Genomic DNA, 15,092 nt, shown 5'->3' on the forward strand with positions numbered 1-15,092 from the left:
CACTGAAGTGGAAGTGGAGCCAAAACCAGAATTTCCCTGAGCTCCCGTCCCTGGCTTCGGAACGACATAAGGAAGAAGCAATAGCTGAGCAATTGAAGAATTTTTAGGGAGAAGCTGGGGCATGTTGACCCAAACCTGCATCATAATAATTCCAGTATAGTCAGAATCTATGACACCTGGAACCACAAAGCAACCCCTTTTGTGCGCAGATGAACAAGGCAACAATAAGCCCACAGTATCAACAGGTAAAGGTCCATGATACTGAGATGGAATAAGGTTCACTTGCAGTGGGAACTTAAAATCACTATCCTCCTGGATAATTAGATTGATCCCAGCACTACCTGCTGTGGCCGGGGAGGCGGAGAGAAAGTCTGAGGAGGCTGAGCCACTATCAGGAAGGCACTCTTTGGTGTCTGGGTGGGTGCCCCACCCATTAACAAGTTTCACAAGTGAAAGCGACATTGATTAGCCCAATGAAATCCTTTTTTACAGACTGGGCATTTCTTTGATGGCCTATTTTGAGCACTGTTAGAGGCCACTGAGCGACATTCCCTTTGAAAATGGCCAGATTTTCCACATTTAAAGCAAGAACCGGTGGGTTTCTGGCCCTTCTGAATAGCCACTGCCAGGAGATGCATTTTGTAAGTCTGAGAACCAATATCCTGGCACACACGCAACATATCAGCTAAAGTATAATAGCCAGAAGCTTTCAATGGCTGAAGAGCTCTTTTACAATCAATGTTGGCATTTTCTGTAGCCAGCTGCCTTAACAATTCCCCAGCAGCTTCAGCATTATCAAACTGCTGTTCAATGGCCTTTGACAATCTTTCTACAAAATCTGCGTATGGTTCATTAGCAGCCTGCCGTATGCTGGAGAAACTTACTTTGCTTTCTCCAGTCTGGGGAACCTTCAGAAAGGCACGAAAGGCACATTCTGATACCATTGCCAAGGTGGCTTGGGGTAAAGCAAGCTGATCTGGTATGGTAGCAAAGGGTGCAACCCCTGCTAACTGCTCAGTGGTATACGCCCCCCCCAGCCAAGGCAGCAGCCTGAGCATGACGAATGTACTCGCTCTCCCAGACTACATATTGCATTGATGTTAACATTGTCGGGCCCGGCACGCCTGACATTCAGAGAGGCCGCGGAGCGACCCACCGGCCCCCGAGACCAGCCGCCGGTGCCCGCCGCCTCCCAAAGAGCCGGGAAATCGCACAGCCGCCGTAGCAGCCCAGCGGCCGCCTGCCCGACACCTGGGGAAGCCGCGGAATCCCTTACCGGCCCCCGAGACTAGCCGCTGGTGCCCGCCGCCTCCTGAAGAGCCGGGAAAGTGCGCGGCCGCCGTAACAGCCCAGCGGCCGCCCGCCCGCCCCCTGGGGAAGCCGTGGAATCCCTTACCAGCGCCCAAGACCAGCTGCCAGCGCCCGCCGCCTCCCGAAGTGCCAGGGAAGAGCGCAACCGCCGACGAGCCCTGCAACCACCCGCCCATCAGCTGGAGGGGCCGCGGAGTGACTCGCCGGCCCTCGGGAACAGCCGCCAGCGCCCACAGCAAGCCGGGGAAGAGCGCAGCCGCCGACGTGGCCCAGCAGCCTCCGGGGCCGTCCGGAAGGCCGAGGTGCGTCCGTACGGTGGCGCAGCCGGCGGATGCCCAGCACCCGAGCAGCAGCCTGAGGAGGGGTGCCAGGGTGGACCTGGGGGCAGCAGGACCTACCGGCGGAACGGGGAGGGACTCAGGACCAGCACTGGCGCTGCATTCCCCTGGGAACCCGTTCCCGGTCTCCTCGCCTGCCAGGGGACTGCGTGACAGACACCAGCGGCGGATGGTCCGAGCGGCGCAACTCACGGCGGTCTGGGGACCTGAGGGGGGAGGCGAGGGTGTGTGGGGCTCTGGGGAAAGGGAGGGCGGCTTGAGCTGGGGGGTGGCTTACCGGCTGCAATGGTGGTGGGATGGGGACAGGGAGGATACGTACCTGGGACCGGGTGCCAAAGGGCGGGAGTCATGGGGGGCGGTAGCTAAGTAGGGTGAGGGCGTAGTTAGGCGATTAAGGGTGTGGTGGTGGGTGTCGGCTTTGCCGGCTATTTAGCAGCGTTGATTGTGCTGGGGAATCAACGCTGACTTCGTCTGTCTTCAAGTGACTGTTTGTGAGGATAATAAACGTGACTCAGGAGAACCAGCTCTCGTACCGGACTCATTCTTTTTGGTGATTCGTCAGACGGGGCTGAAAAACATCATGCGACATAACTGCTTCCAATCTTCTGGTACCATAATATATGCATTCTTAATTCCTTCTAGAAGACCTTTTGTGAAATTACTAGTTAAACCATACTCAGTGATAGCCTTTTAAGTCCCCTCAGAATCTGATAAGGTAACCCTTCCCATTCTGCTTTTGCTGCCCCAATAGTTCACCTTCCCCCTCTCTATATTGAACAGGACAAACAGCCAAAAGCTCAGTGAGTTCTGCACCAAATAAAGATGGATCCTTTTTACAGGATTCCACTATTTTTTGAAAAGAAGACCTTGCAGGACAAAGTTGACCAGCATCGGTGGGAGCAGTGGGACTAATATAAGCCTCAGGGGCTGCTGGTGGACAAATAACTGGAGAAGTATAAGTCGGAGGGGGAGGTGGTGACACTAATGATACTACATTATTCCAAAATTTTTCTGTAGCATGCCGACATAAATGCCAGAGATGTAGAATTTCAACAGCAGCCCTAGGCTCCACATGTAAAGTAGTTCCAATTTTCCCCCAATCTGTTAATTTTAAAGATCCCTTTTCTGGGTACCATAAACATTGAGCAGAAACCTCCTGAACCAGCCAGGAAAGGCTTTGCTGAGATACCTCATGACTGTCCTTTTTTAATAAAAACCCAAGTTCCTCAACATGCTTCCTTTGCAAATCAGAAAGCGAAGACCCCATACTTACAGAAACCCAAATAGAGGGTTGACGGTGCACCAAGTCCTTGCCAGACGAAGTATTGGGTCCCTGTTCAGGTGCCACGTGTAGTATGAAAGGAGACTCACACGAATCTTGAGCAGCTGTGTCCTTTATTGGTTAACATTCACTCATATATGTATGTCTTAAACAATAGCTTTAGCAGTTAAACATTAACAGTTTACATGCCATCCCGAAATTGGTTGTTTTCCCTTATCTATTGCTTATCCCTTTCAATTAACACAAGGATTAATATATGATCCAGTTTCCTGCATTCCATAAGCTTATCTTTCTAATTTAAGATCTTGTTTCTTGCCTGTTATCTCAAGCCCACTCTGTACACATCCTTTGCAGTCCCTGTCTGAGGTTTGCCATCCAAAACAGGAACATATAGAATGTGTACTTCAAGATGGACTCAGGAAACATTCTACATGTTCCAACAGGCTACTTTTACTTTTTTCACCATTGAATTTCATTTTGTTAGATAGCATCCCATGTTCAAATCTGTCAAGATCTTCTATATCTATAGCCAATATCTTGGCTATTCCTGCCAGATTGGTGTTATCTGCAAATTTGATGAGTTCCTCATCTATCCCCTTATCCAAATCATTGATGAAGATATTGAACACTACACACTTCCCTCCGTGTCAATGCAATTCCGTTGAGTATGGCTGGTCAGCCACCTATGAATCCATCTAGTGGTGATGCTGTCTAACCCACATTCTATTAGCTTTTTTGGCTACTGCTACACACTGCTGCTCATGGTTAAGTGATTGCCCACTAGGACTCCAAGGTCCTTCTCACAGTTACTGTTTTTAAGTCAGGTCTCACCCAATCTGTACCTTTGATTTTTCCTGCCTAAATTTAAAACTTTGCTTTTCTCTACATTGAAACTCATTTTGCTGGACAGGGCCCATTGTTCAAGTTTGTCAAGATCTTTTTGGATCCTGAGTAACCCTTCAATTCCCTTATCTAAGTCATTTATGAAGACATTTTAGACTACTGCGCGTAAGACAGAACCTTGTGGTACCCCACTGCTTACTACTCTCCATGTGGATGCAGTGCCACTGAGAACTATTTGTTGAGTACGGTTTGCCAGCTAGCTACAGATCCATGTAGACTTACTATATCCACAGTATTATGCTGGTCTATTAGTTCAGTCACTTTATTGAACAATGAAATAAGATTGGTCTGGCATGATCTTTGAGAAGTGAGAGCCTGTTAGCAAAACAGAAACATCGGAAAAAGTTCTGCTATTGGGAGCCTGAACTCCTTGCTTTTCAGCACATTTTATCAAAACTGCTACTGCAAAATAACTGATTATTTTTCATGTCTAACCCGAGGATTGTTAGACATGAATATTTGTATTTACATCATTTAATGTATTTTTTTACATTTATGATCATCATTTTGCACCATTTTCTAGGTTTGGCCTGTTGGAAAATGTTGAGAGTCTAAATTCCACTGTCTCACATTTCTACATTTCTTCTGGTTGTAAGCTGCTCCTTTGAGTTCAGGTCTGGCCTCAGAATGATAATGTAGCATTTGGGGATGAAGACGCAACCAAGCAGACCACCACTGGAGGCCAGGATGGAGAAGATCTGCACAGCCACCATGTATTTCCCTTTGGTGCTCAGGTAGGTGGGCACAAAGGTAACCCAGACACTGCAGAAGACCAGCATGCTGAAGGTGATCAGCTTGGCTTCATTGAAAGCCCCAGGGAGATTCTTGGCCAGGAAAGCCACTGTGAAGCAGATGGCAGCCAGGAAACCCATGTAGCTGAGGGTGAAGTAGAACATGACAGCAGCCCCTTCGTTGCATTGCAAGATGATCTCTCCAGGCTGGGAGTGGAGGTCAGAATCAGGGAATGGGGGAGAAATTCCCAACCAGATGGAGCAGATGATAATTTGGACAGAAGAACAGGAAAGGATAATGGAGTTGGCCAAGCTCTTCCCCAACCATCTCTTCAATCTATTCCCTGGTTTTGTGGCCAGGAAAGCCAATACCACCATGATGGTTTTGGCCAAGAGAGAAGAAATGGCAACTGAGAAGATGATGCTGAAAAATGTTTGTCGGAGAAGGCAGGTGGCTTTCCTTGGTTGACCAATGAAGAGAAAATTAGACAAGAAACATAGCAGGAGGGAGACCAGGAGGATGTAAGAGAGGTCCCGGTTGTTGGCTTTGACAAGGGGAGTTTCCCGATATTTAATGAATAAGAGTAAAACAAAGCCTGTGGTTAGGGAAAAGAACAGAGCAAATGATACCAGGATGTTGCCCAACTTTTCTTCATAAGACAGGAAGGTTATAAATTTGGGTATACACCGGACTTGATCCCCATTTGCATATTGATCATCCGGACACTTGGTGCACTTTTCTGTATCTGGGGGGGGGGGGAGAGAAATATTTCTTTGTTATATATCCTTTCACCTTTGAAGAAATACAATCTTGAGATAAGATGCATTTCTTACCATCTCCACAGAAAGATCGTAAAAAGAATACTATTTTCTAAAAAAAATATTTCTAATGGTTTATTAAATTGGGGGAAGCCCTAGGACATTACTGATTTCCTGTGTAATGTGCAGAATCTTCAAAGGAACTCCATTATTAACGGTAAATAATAAATCAGTTAATATTTCTAGATATACTTCATGGCACTTCTTCATATGCTGGACTCAGAAGATTCTAAATTATGAATTCTAGCTTGCTGGCAGAGACATTTTGCTTAGCACCAAAGGAGATTCTTAGATGAGAAGTGAAACATTTTAAAAGAAAAAGGGAAAGAAAAACCAGTTCCCTTTTGGGGAAAAAGCATCTTTTGGGACAGACATGACCTGGATGATTGACAATGTCCATAGACATCATTCTTTCCAGAGATGGACTTAAAACAATTCCTCAAGTTTCAAAGAATTCAGATCTTCCTAGAAAGGTTAAAAAAAATACAATAACACCTCCAAATTGAAAACCAGAAAAGAGATTTGCTGTGATAATAGTGAAGCTTGTGCAATCTGTCACATCCTCCCATCTGTTTTCAGCCCCTCCTTCAAGGTCTTTTTGTTTGTCATCCCTTAGATAAGAAATTGTGAAGTCGAAAATACACAAGAAAATGGTTGAATTTCGACCTTTTAAATTTCACTTCCATGAAAATGCTGTTGATGAATCCATTTCCACAAGGCCTGCCTTTTTCTTTGGTGTCACCCACCTTCCTTAATGGAGATGGTCCCCTCTGGACAATGAATGCAGTCATAGCAGCAAATTGGCTCTCCTTCTCGAGCCCGCTTGACAAATCCAGGATGACAATTTTCCACACATTTGGACTGAGGCAGAGACTAAGCAGAAAAGAAGGAATACCAAAGTAAATATCTCAGAATTAACTATCCACGGAAAATTGAGGTAGACATTCACCTTAATGAAGTAGTCTCTGGGCCTCAGTTAAATAAATATGATGTCCCACTCCCTTGGATCTCATCTATCAAAGAATGGTGGTTTGTGGGATCCAGGACAAAAGCCTGTTCTGCTGTGGCCAACATGTTCTGGAATATTCTACCATTGGAGGTGAAGTAGGCCCCAACAACCCTGGCCTTCCAGAGGAAACTTAAAGCCTGACTCTGCTGGCTAGCCTGAGGCCTCCATAGGAGTGTACTGTTTTTGGGGTGGCTGACAGGGTTGAGAGAAGATCCTCAGCCGCATGCAGTGGCGTAGCATGGGTTGTCAGCACCCGGGGCAAGGCAAGTAATTTGCGCCCCCTAACCCGTGGATTTTAGCACTTGAGTCTCTTCCACTAGCTCAGGAATTCTGGGAGTTGAAGTCCATGAGTCATAAAAGAGCCAAGGTTGCCTACCCCTGAGTTAGGTTCAAGGCAAAAAAGGGTCTCTAGAGAAGAGGGAAAATGCTAGTTTAAAACTGAAACAAGGCAACTTTAAGGTGCCTCAGCTATGATTTAGGATGAGACAAAGAGAGGACATGGCGTTGAAAATGGTTAATGGGGCATGTTTGTTCCACTCTTAGTGGACGTCAAGATAAACCCCACGAGAGAATGACCTTACAATAGATGTGAATAGGCTTGGACTATGTTTGTAGATTGAGTGCATACATCACATGGAGCGATGATGGGCTTCATCAAGATTTATGATCCCACAATTGGTTAGTTTTCTCCATCTTGTCATGTCATGTCATGTCATGTCATGTCATGTCATGTTATGTCATGTTAGGCGACTTCCAACTTACAATGCCTCAGCTTCCCAAGGTTATTCCAAAGCCGGAAAAGCCAACCAACCCACCCTGCAGCTTTGCCTGCTTAGGGTGAACCCCAAGAGTTCATACTTGCTGCAGCGCCCGACCTATTTTCTGCCCAGACGCTGCTTATCCAAGCCAAGCCGCCTCCTTCTCTTTGGCACCTCGCCCCAAAGATTCGCCGGCCTGGCTGGAAACTCTCGCTGCTGGCGACGTGTGTCGGGGGGGGGGCGGTCCCGATCGCCTCCTGCAGGGGGAACCGAGTGGCCGCAGAGAGTCAATACGGCAGGAGGAGGAGGAGGAGCAGCAAGCAGCCGCAGGTGCGGCGGCTGCAGTTGTTACCTTTACCTCCGGGAAAGGAGGAGACGGGGGCGGGAGCTGGGTCGGGGGGCCCGGGCTTGCAGGTTGAGAGTCAAGCGGAGGAGAGCCGCGGCGGGAGAAAGAGAGGGAGGCAAGACGCCGCCAAGCCTCCCCACCCCCACCCGTGAAAGGAGGCGATCCGTAGCCGCGAGAGGACGGGATCCCGCTCTGGCTGGGCGCAGCGAAGGCGGTTGCTTTCTACGCTCCGCCCGATCGCTCGCTCGCTCCTCCGACCCTCGGCGAAGCGGAATCGTCCCCCTCCGGCGAGCTTAATGGGCGCCCCCCAGATGTTGCGCCCGGTGCGGCCGGCCCCCCCTGCACCCCCCACGCTACGCCACTGGCCGCATGTTGCCCGTCCTCTTGGTTTTTAGGTACTAACTTAATTATCTTAATATCGATCATATTGTATTAACTTTTTAACGTTTGGAAATCTGAGAAAAGTCTCCAATTTTTTCCCCACCTTGTTAAGCAATTTTAGCCTTGACAGAGCCTCTTGCTTGATAATTACTCTCTGTCTTTCAAAGCTCCCAAGTTTCAGTTTGATGGGATCCGCCTTGGAGAGAATCAACAAGCACCCAAAGTCCAGATCCGCTGTTACATCTCCATTTTGATCCAAGTAGAGTTGAAAGTTGGAAAGATTCCAAAATTCATTCTTCTCAAGAAATGGGTGGAACTGGAATGAATTCATTCCCAGATTTTAAATGTAGAAATATTTGGTTTCTTATCACATGTGGTCTTTTAACATTTGAATCTTTCTTTAATAGTTGTCCAAGTTGCAAATATGCTTGGCTAGGGGAACAAGGGTTACCACTATCTTCAAAAGTGGGAAAAAAAGTTCAGCAAATTTGTCAATCATATATTGAGAAAATATAGATTGAGAAAATAAATAATATGCAAAGCTTATCAATTATATGGAACATTCCTGAGCAGGGCTCAAGTAATTTAACAAACAAGAGATTATGTATACAATACACTTCCTGGAAACAACAGGGTGATTACAAGAAAGCAGGGATTTGTCAAGAAGAAAGTAGCCAATTTAATCTTCTCTCTGCTAGTCCACAGAAAAAACACATCCTGATGTGCTTTATTGTAAAGCTACATCAATAGAATCTTGCAGGTCTGAAAGTACAAATCTCCCACCACCTCTTTTGACTGCTTGCTTAAATCAGAAGATCCTTCTAGGAGCACCATTTTCAAATAACACAATCTCTGGACTGTGGGGCTGTAGGCTAAAACATATAAAGAACGGTTGCTGGAACTGGGGATGTCTGGTGTGTAAGGGCCACACTTGGAATACTGCATGCAGTTTTGGTCACCACGATGTAAAAAAGATGTTGAGACTCTAGAAAGAGTACAGAGAAGAGCAACAAAGATGCTTAGAGATCTGGAGGCTAAAAACATATAAGGAACGGTTGCTGGAATTGGGTATGTTTAGTTTAATGAAGAGAAGGACGAGGGGGGACAAGATAGCAGTGTTCCAGTATCTCAGGGTTTGCCCCAAAGAAGAGGGAGTCAAGCTATTCTCCAAAGCACCTCAAGGCAGGACAAGAAGCAACAGGATGGAAACTAGTCAACGAGAGAAGCAACCTAGAACTAAGGAGAAACTTCCTGACAGTTAGAACAACTAACCAGTGGAACAACCTGCCTCCAGAGGTGGTGAATGCTGCAACGCTGGAGGTTTTTAAGAGGAGACTGGACAGCCATTTGCCTGAAATGGTATAGGGTTTCCTGCCTGAGCAGGGGGTTGGACTAGATGACCTCCAAGGTCCCTTCCAACTTTATATTATTATTATTATTATTATTATTATTATTATTATTATTATTATTATTATTATTATTATTATTATTATTATTAACCTAGAACTAAGGAGAAACTTCCTGACAGTTAGAACAATTAACCAGTGGAACAACCTGCCTCCAGAGGTGGTGAATGCTCCAACACTGGAGGTTTTTAAGAGGAGACTGGACAGCCATTTGCCTGAAATGGCAGAGGGTTTCCTGCCTGAGCAGGGGATTGGACTAGAAGACCTCCAAGGCCCCTTCCAACTCTGTTATTGTATTGTATCTTTGTTGGAGAAGGGAGGATAGCACACTCTTCCCATAACTAAAAAATGTTGCACAGAAGATTAAGAGCTATCTGTTTATTGTTATTCCATAGTTTTGTTGTGGTTAGCTGTGAAGTCGTGTCTGACCCATCACGCCCCTATGGACAACGTTCCTCCAGGCCTTCCTGTCCTCTACCATCTTCTGGAGTCCATTTAAGCTCACGCCTCCTGCTTCAGGGACTCCATCCAGCCACCTCCTTCTCTGTCGTCCCCTTCTCCTCTTGCCCTCCACCTTTCCCAGCATGAGGCTCTTCTCCAGTGAGTCCTTCCTTCTTATTAGGTGGCCAAAGGATTTGAATTTCCACTTCAGGATCTGGCCTTCTAAAGAGCAGTCAGGGTTGATCTCCTCATTCCATAGTTTATAGGTATGTAAAAATGAACTCAGTCACAAGAGAGGAGATTCTGGCTGAATAAGAAGAAAAACATCATAAAAGAAGGAGCAGTTTTAGCATTGCATGAACCTGACAAATTCAATCTCGTCTTGTCTTAATGCAAAGACTGAGCAGATACAGGCCAACGAAGCTTCAGCTGGGATTCCTGCAGAAGGGAGTGGTTAGGCTAGATGACCTCAGGGTCTCCATTAAATTTATAAAGATAAAATTCTACAAGGCTAATCACAAACCACATACATCCAGGAATTTATTTAAAACTGCATGCATCCTTTTAAAAGTAGCAGTGTTTAATATCAAAATGTATCTACCGTGGCATAGCCTCTTTGGAATATTAAGCCCCAGTCGATTAGATTGGCCAAAGGTGTTGGACCTTTGTAGCATAGTTAGGTTGAGATAGTTCCCCACCTTTTCCATTAGATTTCTTCTCAAACAGAACTGAGATTAATGGAGAGCTATTTCTCCTTCTCTAGCACAAGGGGATTAAAATTGTTCTCCTCCTCCTTTCCTCAAAAGAAATTAAGTTTGATCCTTTTTGGAACCACATACCTGCCACGGCTGCAGCCTTGGAGTTCCCAAACTCTCTTCGCCCTCCTTCCTTCTCCTGCATCTGGAGGAATACGCAGCATTCAGGGCATGCACCAGAGTCTTAACGATACTGTGAACATGGATACTATTTGAGATCCGTGAACTGTTCCTTCCCTGTTGGGTCTCCAGTGATGCTTTCTGGGTGCATCTTCTGCGGCCTTTGACAGAAAAGACACGATTTGAAAAAGAACAGCGAAAATACTGGTCTTCATACTGGTCATCTACAAATAAGTAGGGTTCAAAGGCATCATCTTTTGGCCTTTGTTTCCCCTGAAAACCAAAGGACCAAATACTGTGGATGTATTCGAGAAGACTGGGTTTTTTCAATCTATATGTTCCCAAATTTGTGGTGATCCAGACTTTCCCTTCAACGGGTCCTGGCAAGTCTTCAAGTGTTGAATGGAAAGGAAGGATTCTGTCTGAAATGGAAATATATTCTAAGAAGTGAACAAAGACATTGACTTGTCTCCACTTAGAGATGGCATCTCTGAGGGATGGCGGATCTCTAGTCATTGAGATTCGTTGTGATATTACAACACAAATTCCATTCCTGACAAGCATAGGAGTGAAAGTCCTCATGAAATTCTCTCCCTTCTCTGTGTCTGAAGCAAAGAGACCAATCAAGGTCCATCTGAAATGGAGAAGCAGAGGGACAATTGCCGGGTCCTGGAACCCTTCTTTGGGGAGCATCTGGTGGAAAAAAGGGAACTGGGTTTTATCACTCAGAGCCTCTGAAGCAGTTACATAACTGATCTGAAAAGACAACGAAGAATGCTTGTATTGGGGTTCAGATCAAGTCCAAAACATTAGCTTTCGATAAATCCAACTTCCTTCTCTTGAACTTATTAGAATAGTTTATTGTTGATTAGTCATAAAGCCTACAAAAATACAGAATATAAAGTACAGAACATTAAGAACACAATATGCAAACACAGAATAAAAAAATTAAGGGAACAAGAAGACAACTAAGGAATGAAAATCATACTTCTGTATCACCCTTACAATTTACCACAATCAGACCCAGCTATACAGATTTCAAGTGAACCGTTTTGCGTCGGTAGTTTAAATGCTTGCTTCTTAATTGAATTTTGGTCTGTTAAGAAAGACAGAATTTTAAAAGTCTATCAGTTTCTACCTCTTAATTTTATACCAATAATTATAAAACCCAATTTTAAACAAAGAACAAATTGTGTAAATTCCCAAATCAACCCTGAGGGTGGAAGAGCTTTTATTCTATCCACCCCCAAAATCCTTCTCAGATGATGTCATTGTCCTTATTTTAGTGATGATATATGTCTTAAGCTTCACATCTCAGCTCATATAAGAGCTTAACGGTAATCTTGGCATTATATACTGTAATAAATGGCGCTAAGGAAGTTGGATAGCTATGATTCTTTTAAAATTTAAGTAGTAGATTCACTCATGTCCTTGCTCTGAGCTCCTCTGATGTAGAGTGAGCCAAGGTCCACTCTCCTAGATAAGCAAAGGTGTTCCTTGCTCTATTAGGTCACCCCTGAAGAGCCATCTAGGGACATGATGTCATTTTTAAGAATCACAACTTTTGACTTTGGTTTATTAATAATCAGATAATTATTACGGGAGTTGGAGACAAGTCTTCTTAACAGCGTATGGAACCCAACTTGAGGGGGTCCTGGGTGCTCTCTGAGCTTGCTTGTTTTCTTGCAGACGTTTCATGACCCAAACTAGGTAACATCATCAGTGCTAATCATCCTCATCCTCATCACTAACACTGATGATGTTGCCCAGTTTGGGTCATGAAACGTCTGCAAGAAAACAAGCAAGCTCAGAGAGCAGAAGGGACCCCTCAGGTCAACCCTGAGCTACAAACATTCTCCTTTATTACAACTCAACTAATAATACCCTTCTCACTGTATAACAAGGTGATAACATATGTACTTAGCGCCTTAGGCATGAGTGCCTGAGGGTCCTTCATTAGTCCTGGTAAGTCATTCAAATCTAGACTGAATCATAATGGTGCAAATATGTCCCCTTCATGAGTTTTGATCCTATTTGATTCAAGTGTCCAGCAGAATCCACCAAAGCAATGAGGAGGGTGTCATGAGACAATGTGGCTGTTTTTATGGTTGCCCCCTTCTCAGTATGGATCCCAATCACCACCCATGACACCCACAATGGCCACGGTGAAAAGCAGCTCCTGAATTCCATAGAGAAGATATAATTAGATATATTGATCACCCACCACTCCACACTCACTTTACCAGATACAGAAACAGACACACAAACCTGTGGGACTTTGTAGGTGCCTACTAAAGTTGACATCTGGATAGAAATGTCCCTTCTAGCTGCATCGAGAAGAGTCAAAAGACTGTCCTTCTTTCCACAGCTGTAGTTGGGAACATTGGCTTCTCCAGTAGAAAGCATGTCCAACAAGGCATCTGAAGTGCTCAGTGTGCTCAGTGAGTTGTCATGGATGTTGTAGCCAAGTGTGAGATTGTGCAGGAGCTCTGGATTCTTGTTAGCCATGTGAATGGCAAAAATGAATCGGACAATTCTAAACTTATCAGAAGATAACCTACCAGAAGGTTCCCACCTATAGAAAAATATTCAGATTATCAACATCACCATCAAACGCAATAACAGAATATTGCTTCATGTATTTACTCTTTGTCACCACAACTCTATTGGATCTTAACCAATACTGACCCAAAACTAGAGGTAAAAATTAAACCATTCAATGAGCATTTATAAAATTACGGAAATGGGCTTGACAAAGGAAACTGTAACTGCAACAGTTACTTTAAACAAAAGTTAGTTTTCAACTGATGAACTCAGGATTGGATGGAGAGGAAGAAATAATCTGGAGTTCTTTGGATCTTTGGATCTGAATCTCTTCCAGGAAATTAGGCAGGTCCTGCAATACAGCAGTAAGTGGAATAAGAAGAGGGGGGGAAAAGAAGAGTATTACAACTGCAGATGGAAGGAATGCAACTCCTTGAACGACTTACAAGAGAGGCTGACTAGAAGGAGCCACGTTAAAAGGAAATGTTATATTTGAGCTTAATGTCGCAGTGGTGACCACACTGATGAGATGGTCTCCTGGCCTGTAATAGCTCGGTGGGTTTTTTCCATCCTGGTGCTCCAAATTCATCGGGCACTTCGTTCTAAGCTTTCCAGAGACTGGCAGCATCAGAAGCACCAGCAGCAGAATCAGGAGGTCCATAATTCATTGGGCTGAATCAATCCCTTTCTAAAGAAGGACACCCAGAAGACACAGGAGAACTCAAAGCACTCCTTCCTTCAAGATGGGAATGCCAGTGGTTCTTCTGATTCAGACAGAGATAAGCCGAACTTCATCCAGAAAGAAGAGAAAGTACATTCCAGAGCACAGCTTCTGCCTGTCACAAAACCTGCTCCACAAAGAGCCTGACCTGAGGCATTTATCCTTTCCTGATGCAAGATCCCTTCCATGCTGCTTCAGTCTGATGTTTGCATCAAGGCAGTGGCGGGAGAAGGGACAGAAGAGGTCTCAAAGAACAGGATGGTGATAATTACAGTGTGAAGCAACTTCTCCTCTGGGAACCCTGAAGTTCTTCCAGGGATCCATGTGAGGAGAGATAGCTGGAGAAAAGCATGTCAGTGCAAAATCACAGATATACTCCTGGAGACACTAGTGGTTATAGTCCTTTTTTGTAAGACTTTTTATTGGTTTTTTTTCATACATTCAGTAATAATTTTTCAACAAGAGTACTGTCTGAGTTTACATTCGCTAATACATATTTAATTCCTAATCCTTTATTCTTAGCCATCGATCAAATAAGTCTCAAGTTTGATAATATTCAGTTTCTTCTTTTTCTTTCAATCTCATCGTCAGTCTATCCATCTCTGTGTATTCTGTGTATTATTATTATTATTCTACTATTTTTTAATTATTTCTTCATCCGATGAAATTCCTTCATTTTTCCAGTATTGCGCAAATATAATTCTTGCTGCTGTTGTGACATGCAAAATCAAATATAAGCCTTGTTTGTTAGTCTTTTCTGGCATTATACCTAATGAAAAATGTTCAGGTTTAAAATCTACATGCTAATCTTGCTAATCTTGCTGGTGGCAAGTGCCATCTATAGAACATTTTATATAAGTTTTCTTTATAAGAAGCTGACATTGTCAATTTGTAATTTGTTTCCCATAATTTTTGCCATTTTCCCAAAAACTTTTGCCCATCTTATCATTGTTTCTTTAACTTGTTCCCTTTCCATTTTCAAAGTTAATAGAAAATGATACATTTTCTTAATTCGTTTCTCATCAGAAGTTAACCATGTCTTATTAAACACGGTTTGTTCCTTGTAAAATCCTTACAGTTTAACATCTTTATCATATCTAGCTTGCATTTGTAAATGTGCCCGCCATGATAAATTGATACCCTGATTTTCCATTTCTTGTTTGTATTTTATATTCCCTTCAGAGTATAGAATATCTCTGTATGTCCAGATTTTTTCAAAGTTCACTA

At 44.2% G+C, this 15,092-nt stretch overlaps 1 protein-coding gene across 1 annotated transcript; it reads right to left on the reverse strand.

Annotated features, from left to right (window-relative positions):
- Window positions 1–4,400: 4,400 nt before the first annotated feature.
- LOC310632385 (vomeronasal type-2 receptor 26-like) lies at window positions 4,401–13,805 on the reverse strand (the record flags this gene model as incomplete). The annotated part of the gene is made up of 6 exons (XM_083349586.1): window positions 4,401–5,311; window positions 6,131–6,257; window positions 7,982–8,194; window positions 10,565–11,356; window positions 12,869–13,175; window positions 13,591–13,805. 6 exons carry the CDS (start codon window positions 13,803–13,805, stop codon window positions 4,401–4,403), a joined length of 2,565 nt encoding a protein of 854 aa, XP_083205712.1.
- Between the last annotated feature and the right edge of the window lie 1,287 nt (window positions 13,806–15,092).

This window comes from Vipera ursinii (genome assembly GCF_947247035.1).
Source record: "Vipera ursinii genome assembly, chromosome: 1".
Taxonomy (NCBI): domain Eukaryota; kingdom Metazoa; phylum Chordata; class Lepidosauria; order Squamata; family Viperidae; genus Vipera; species Vipera ursinii.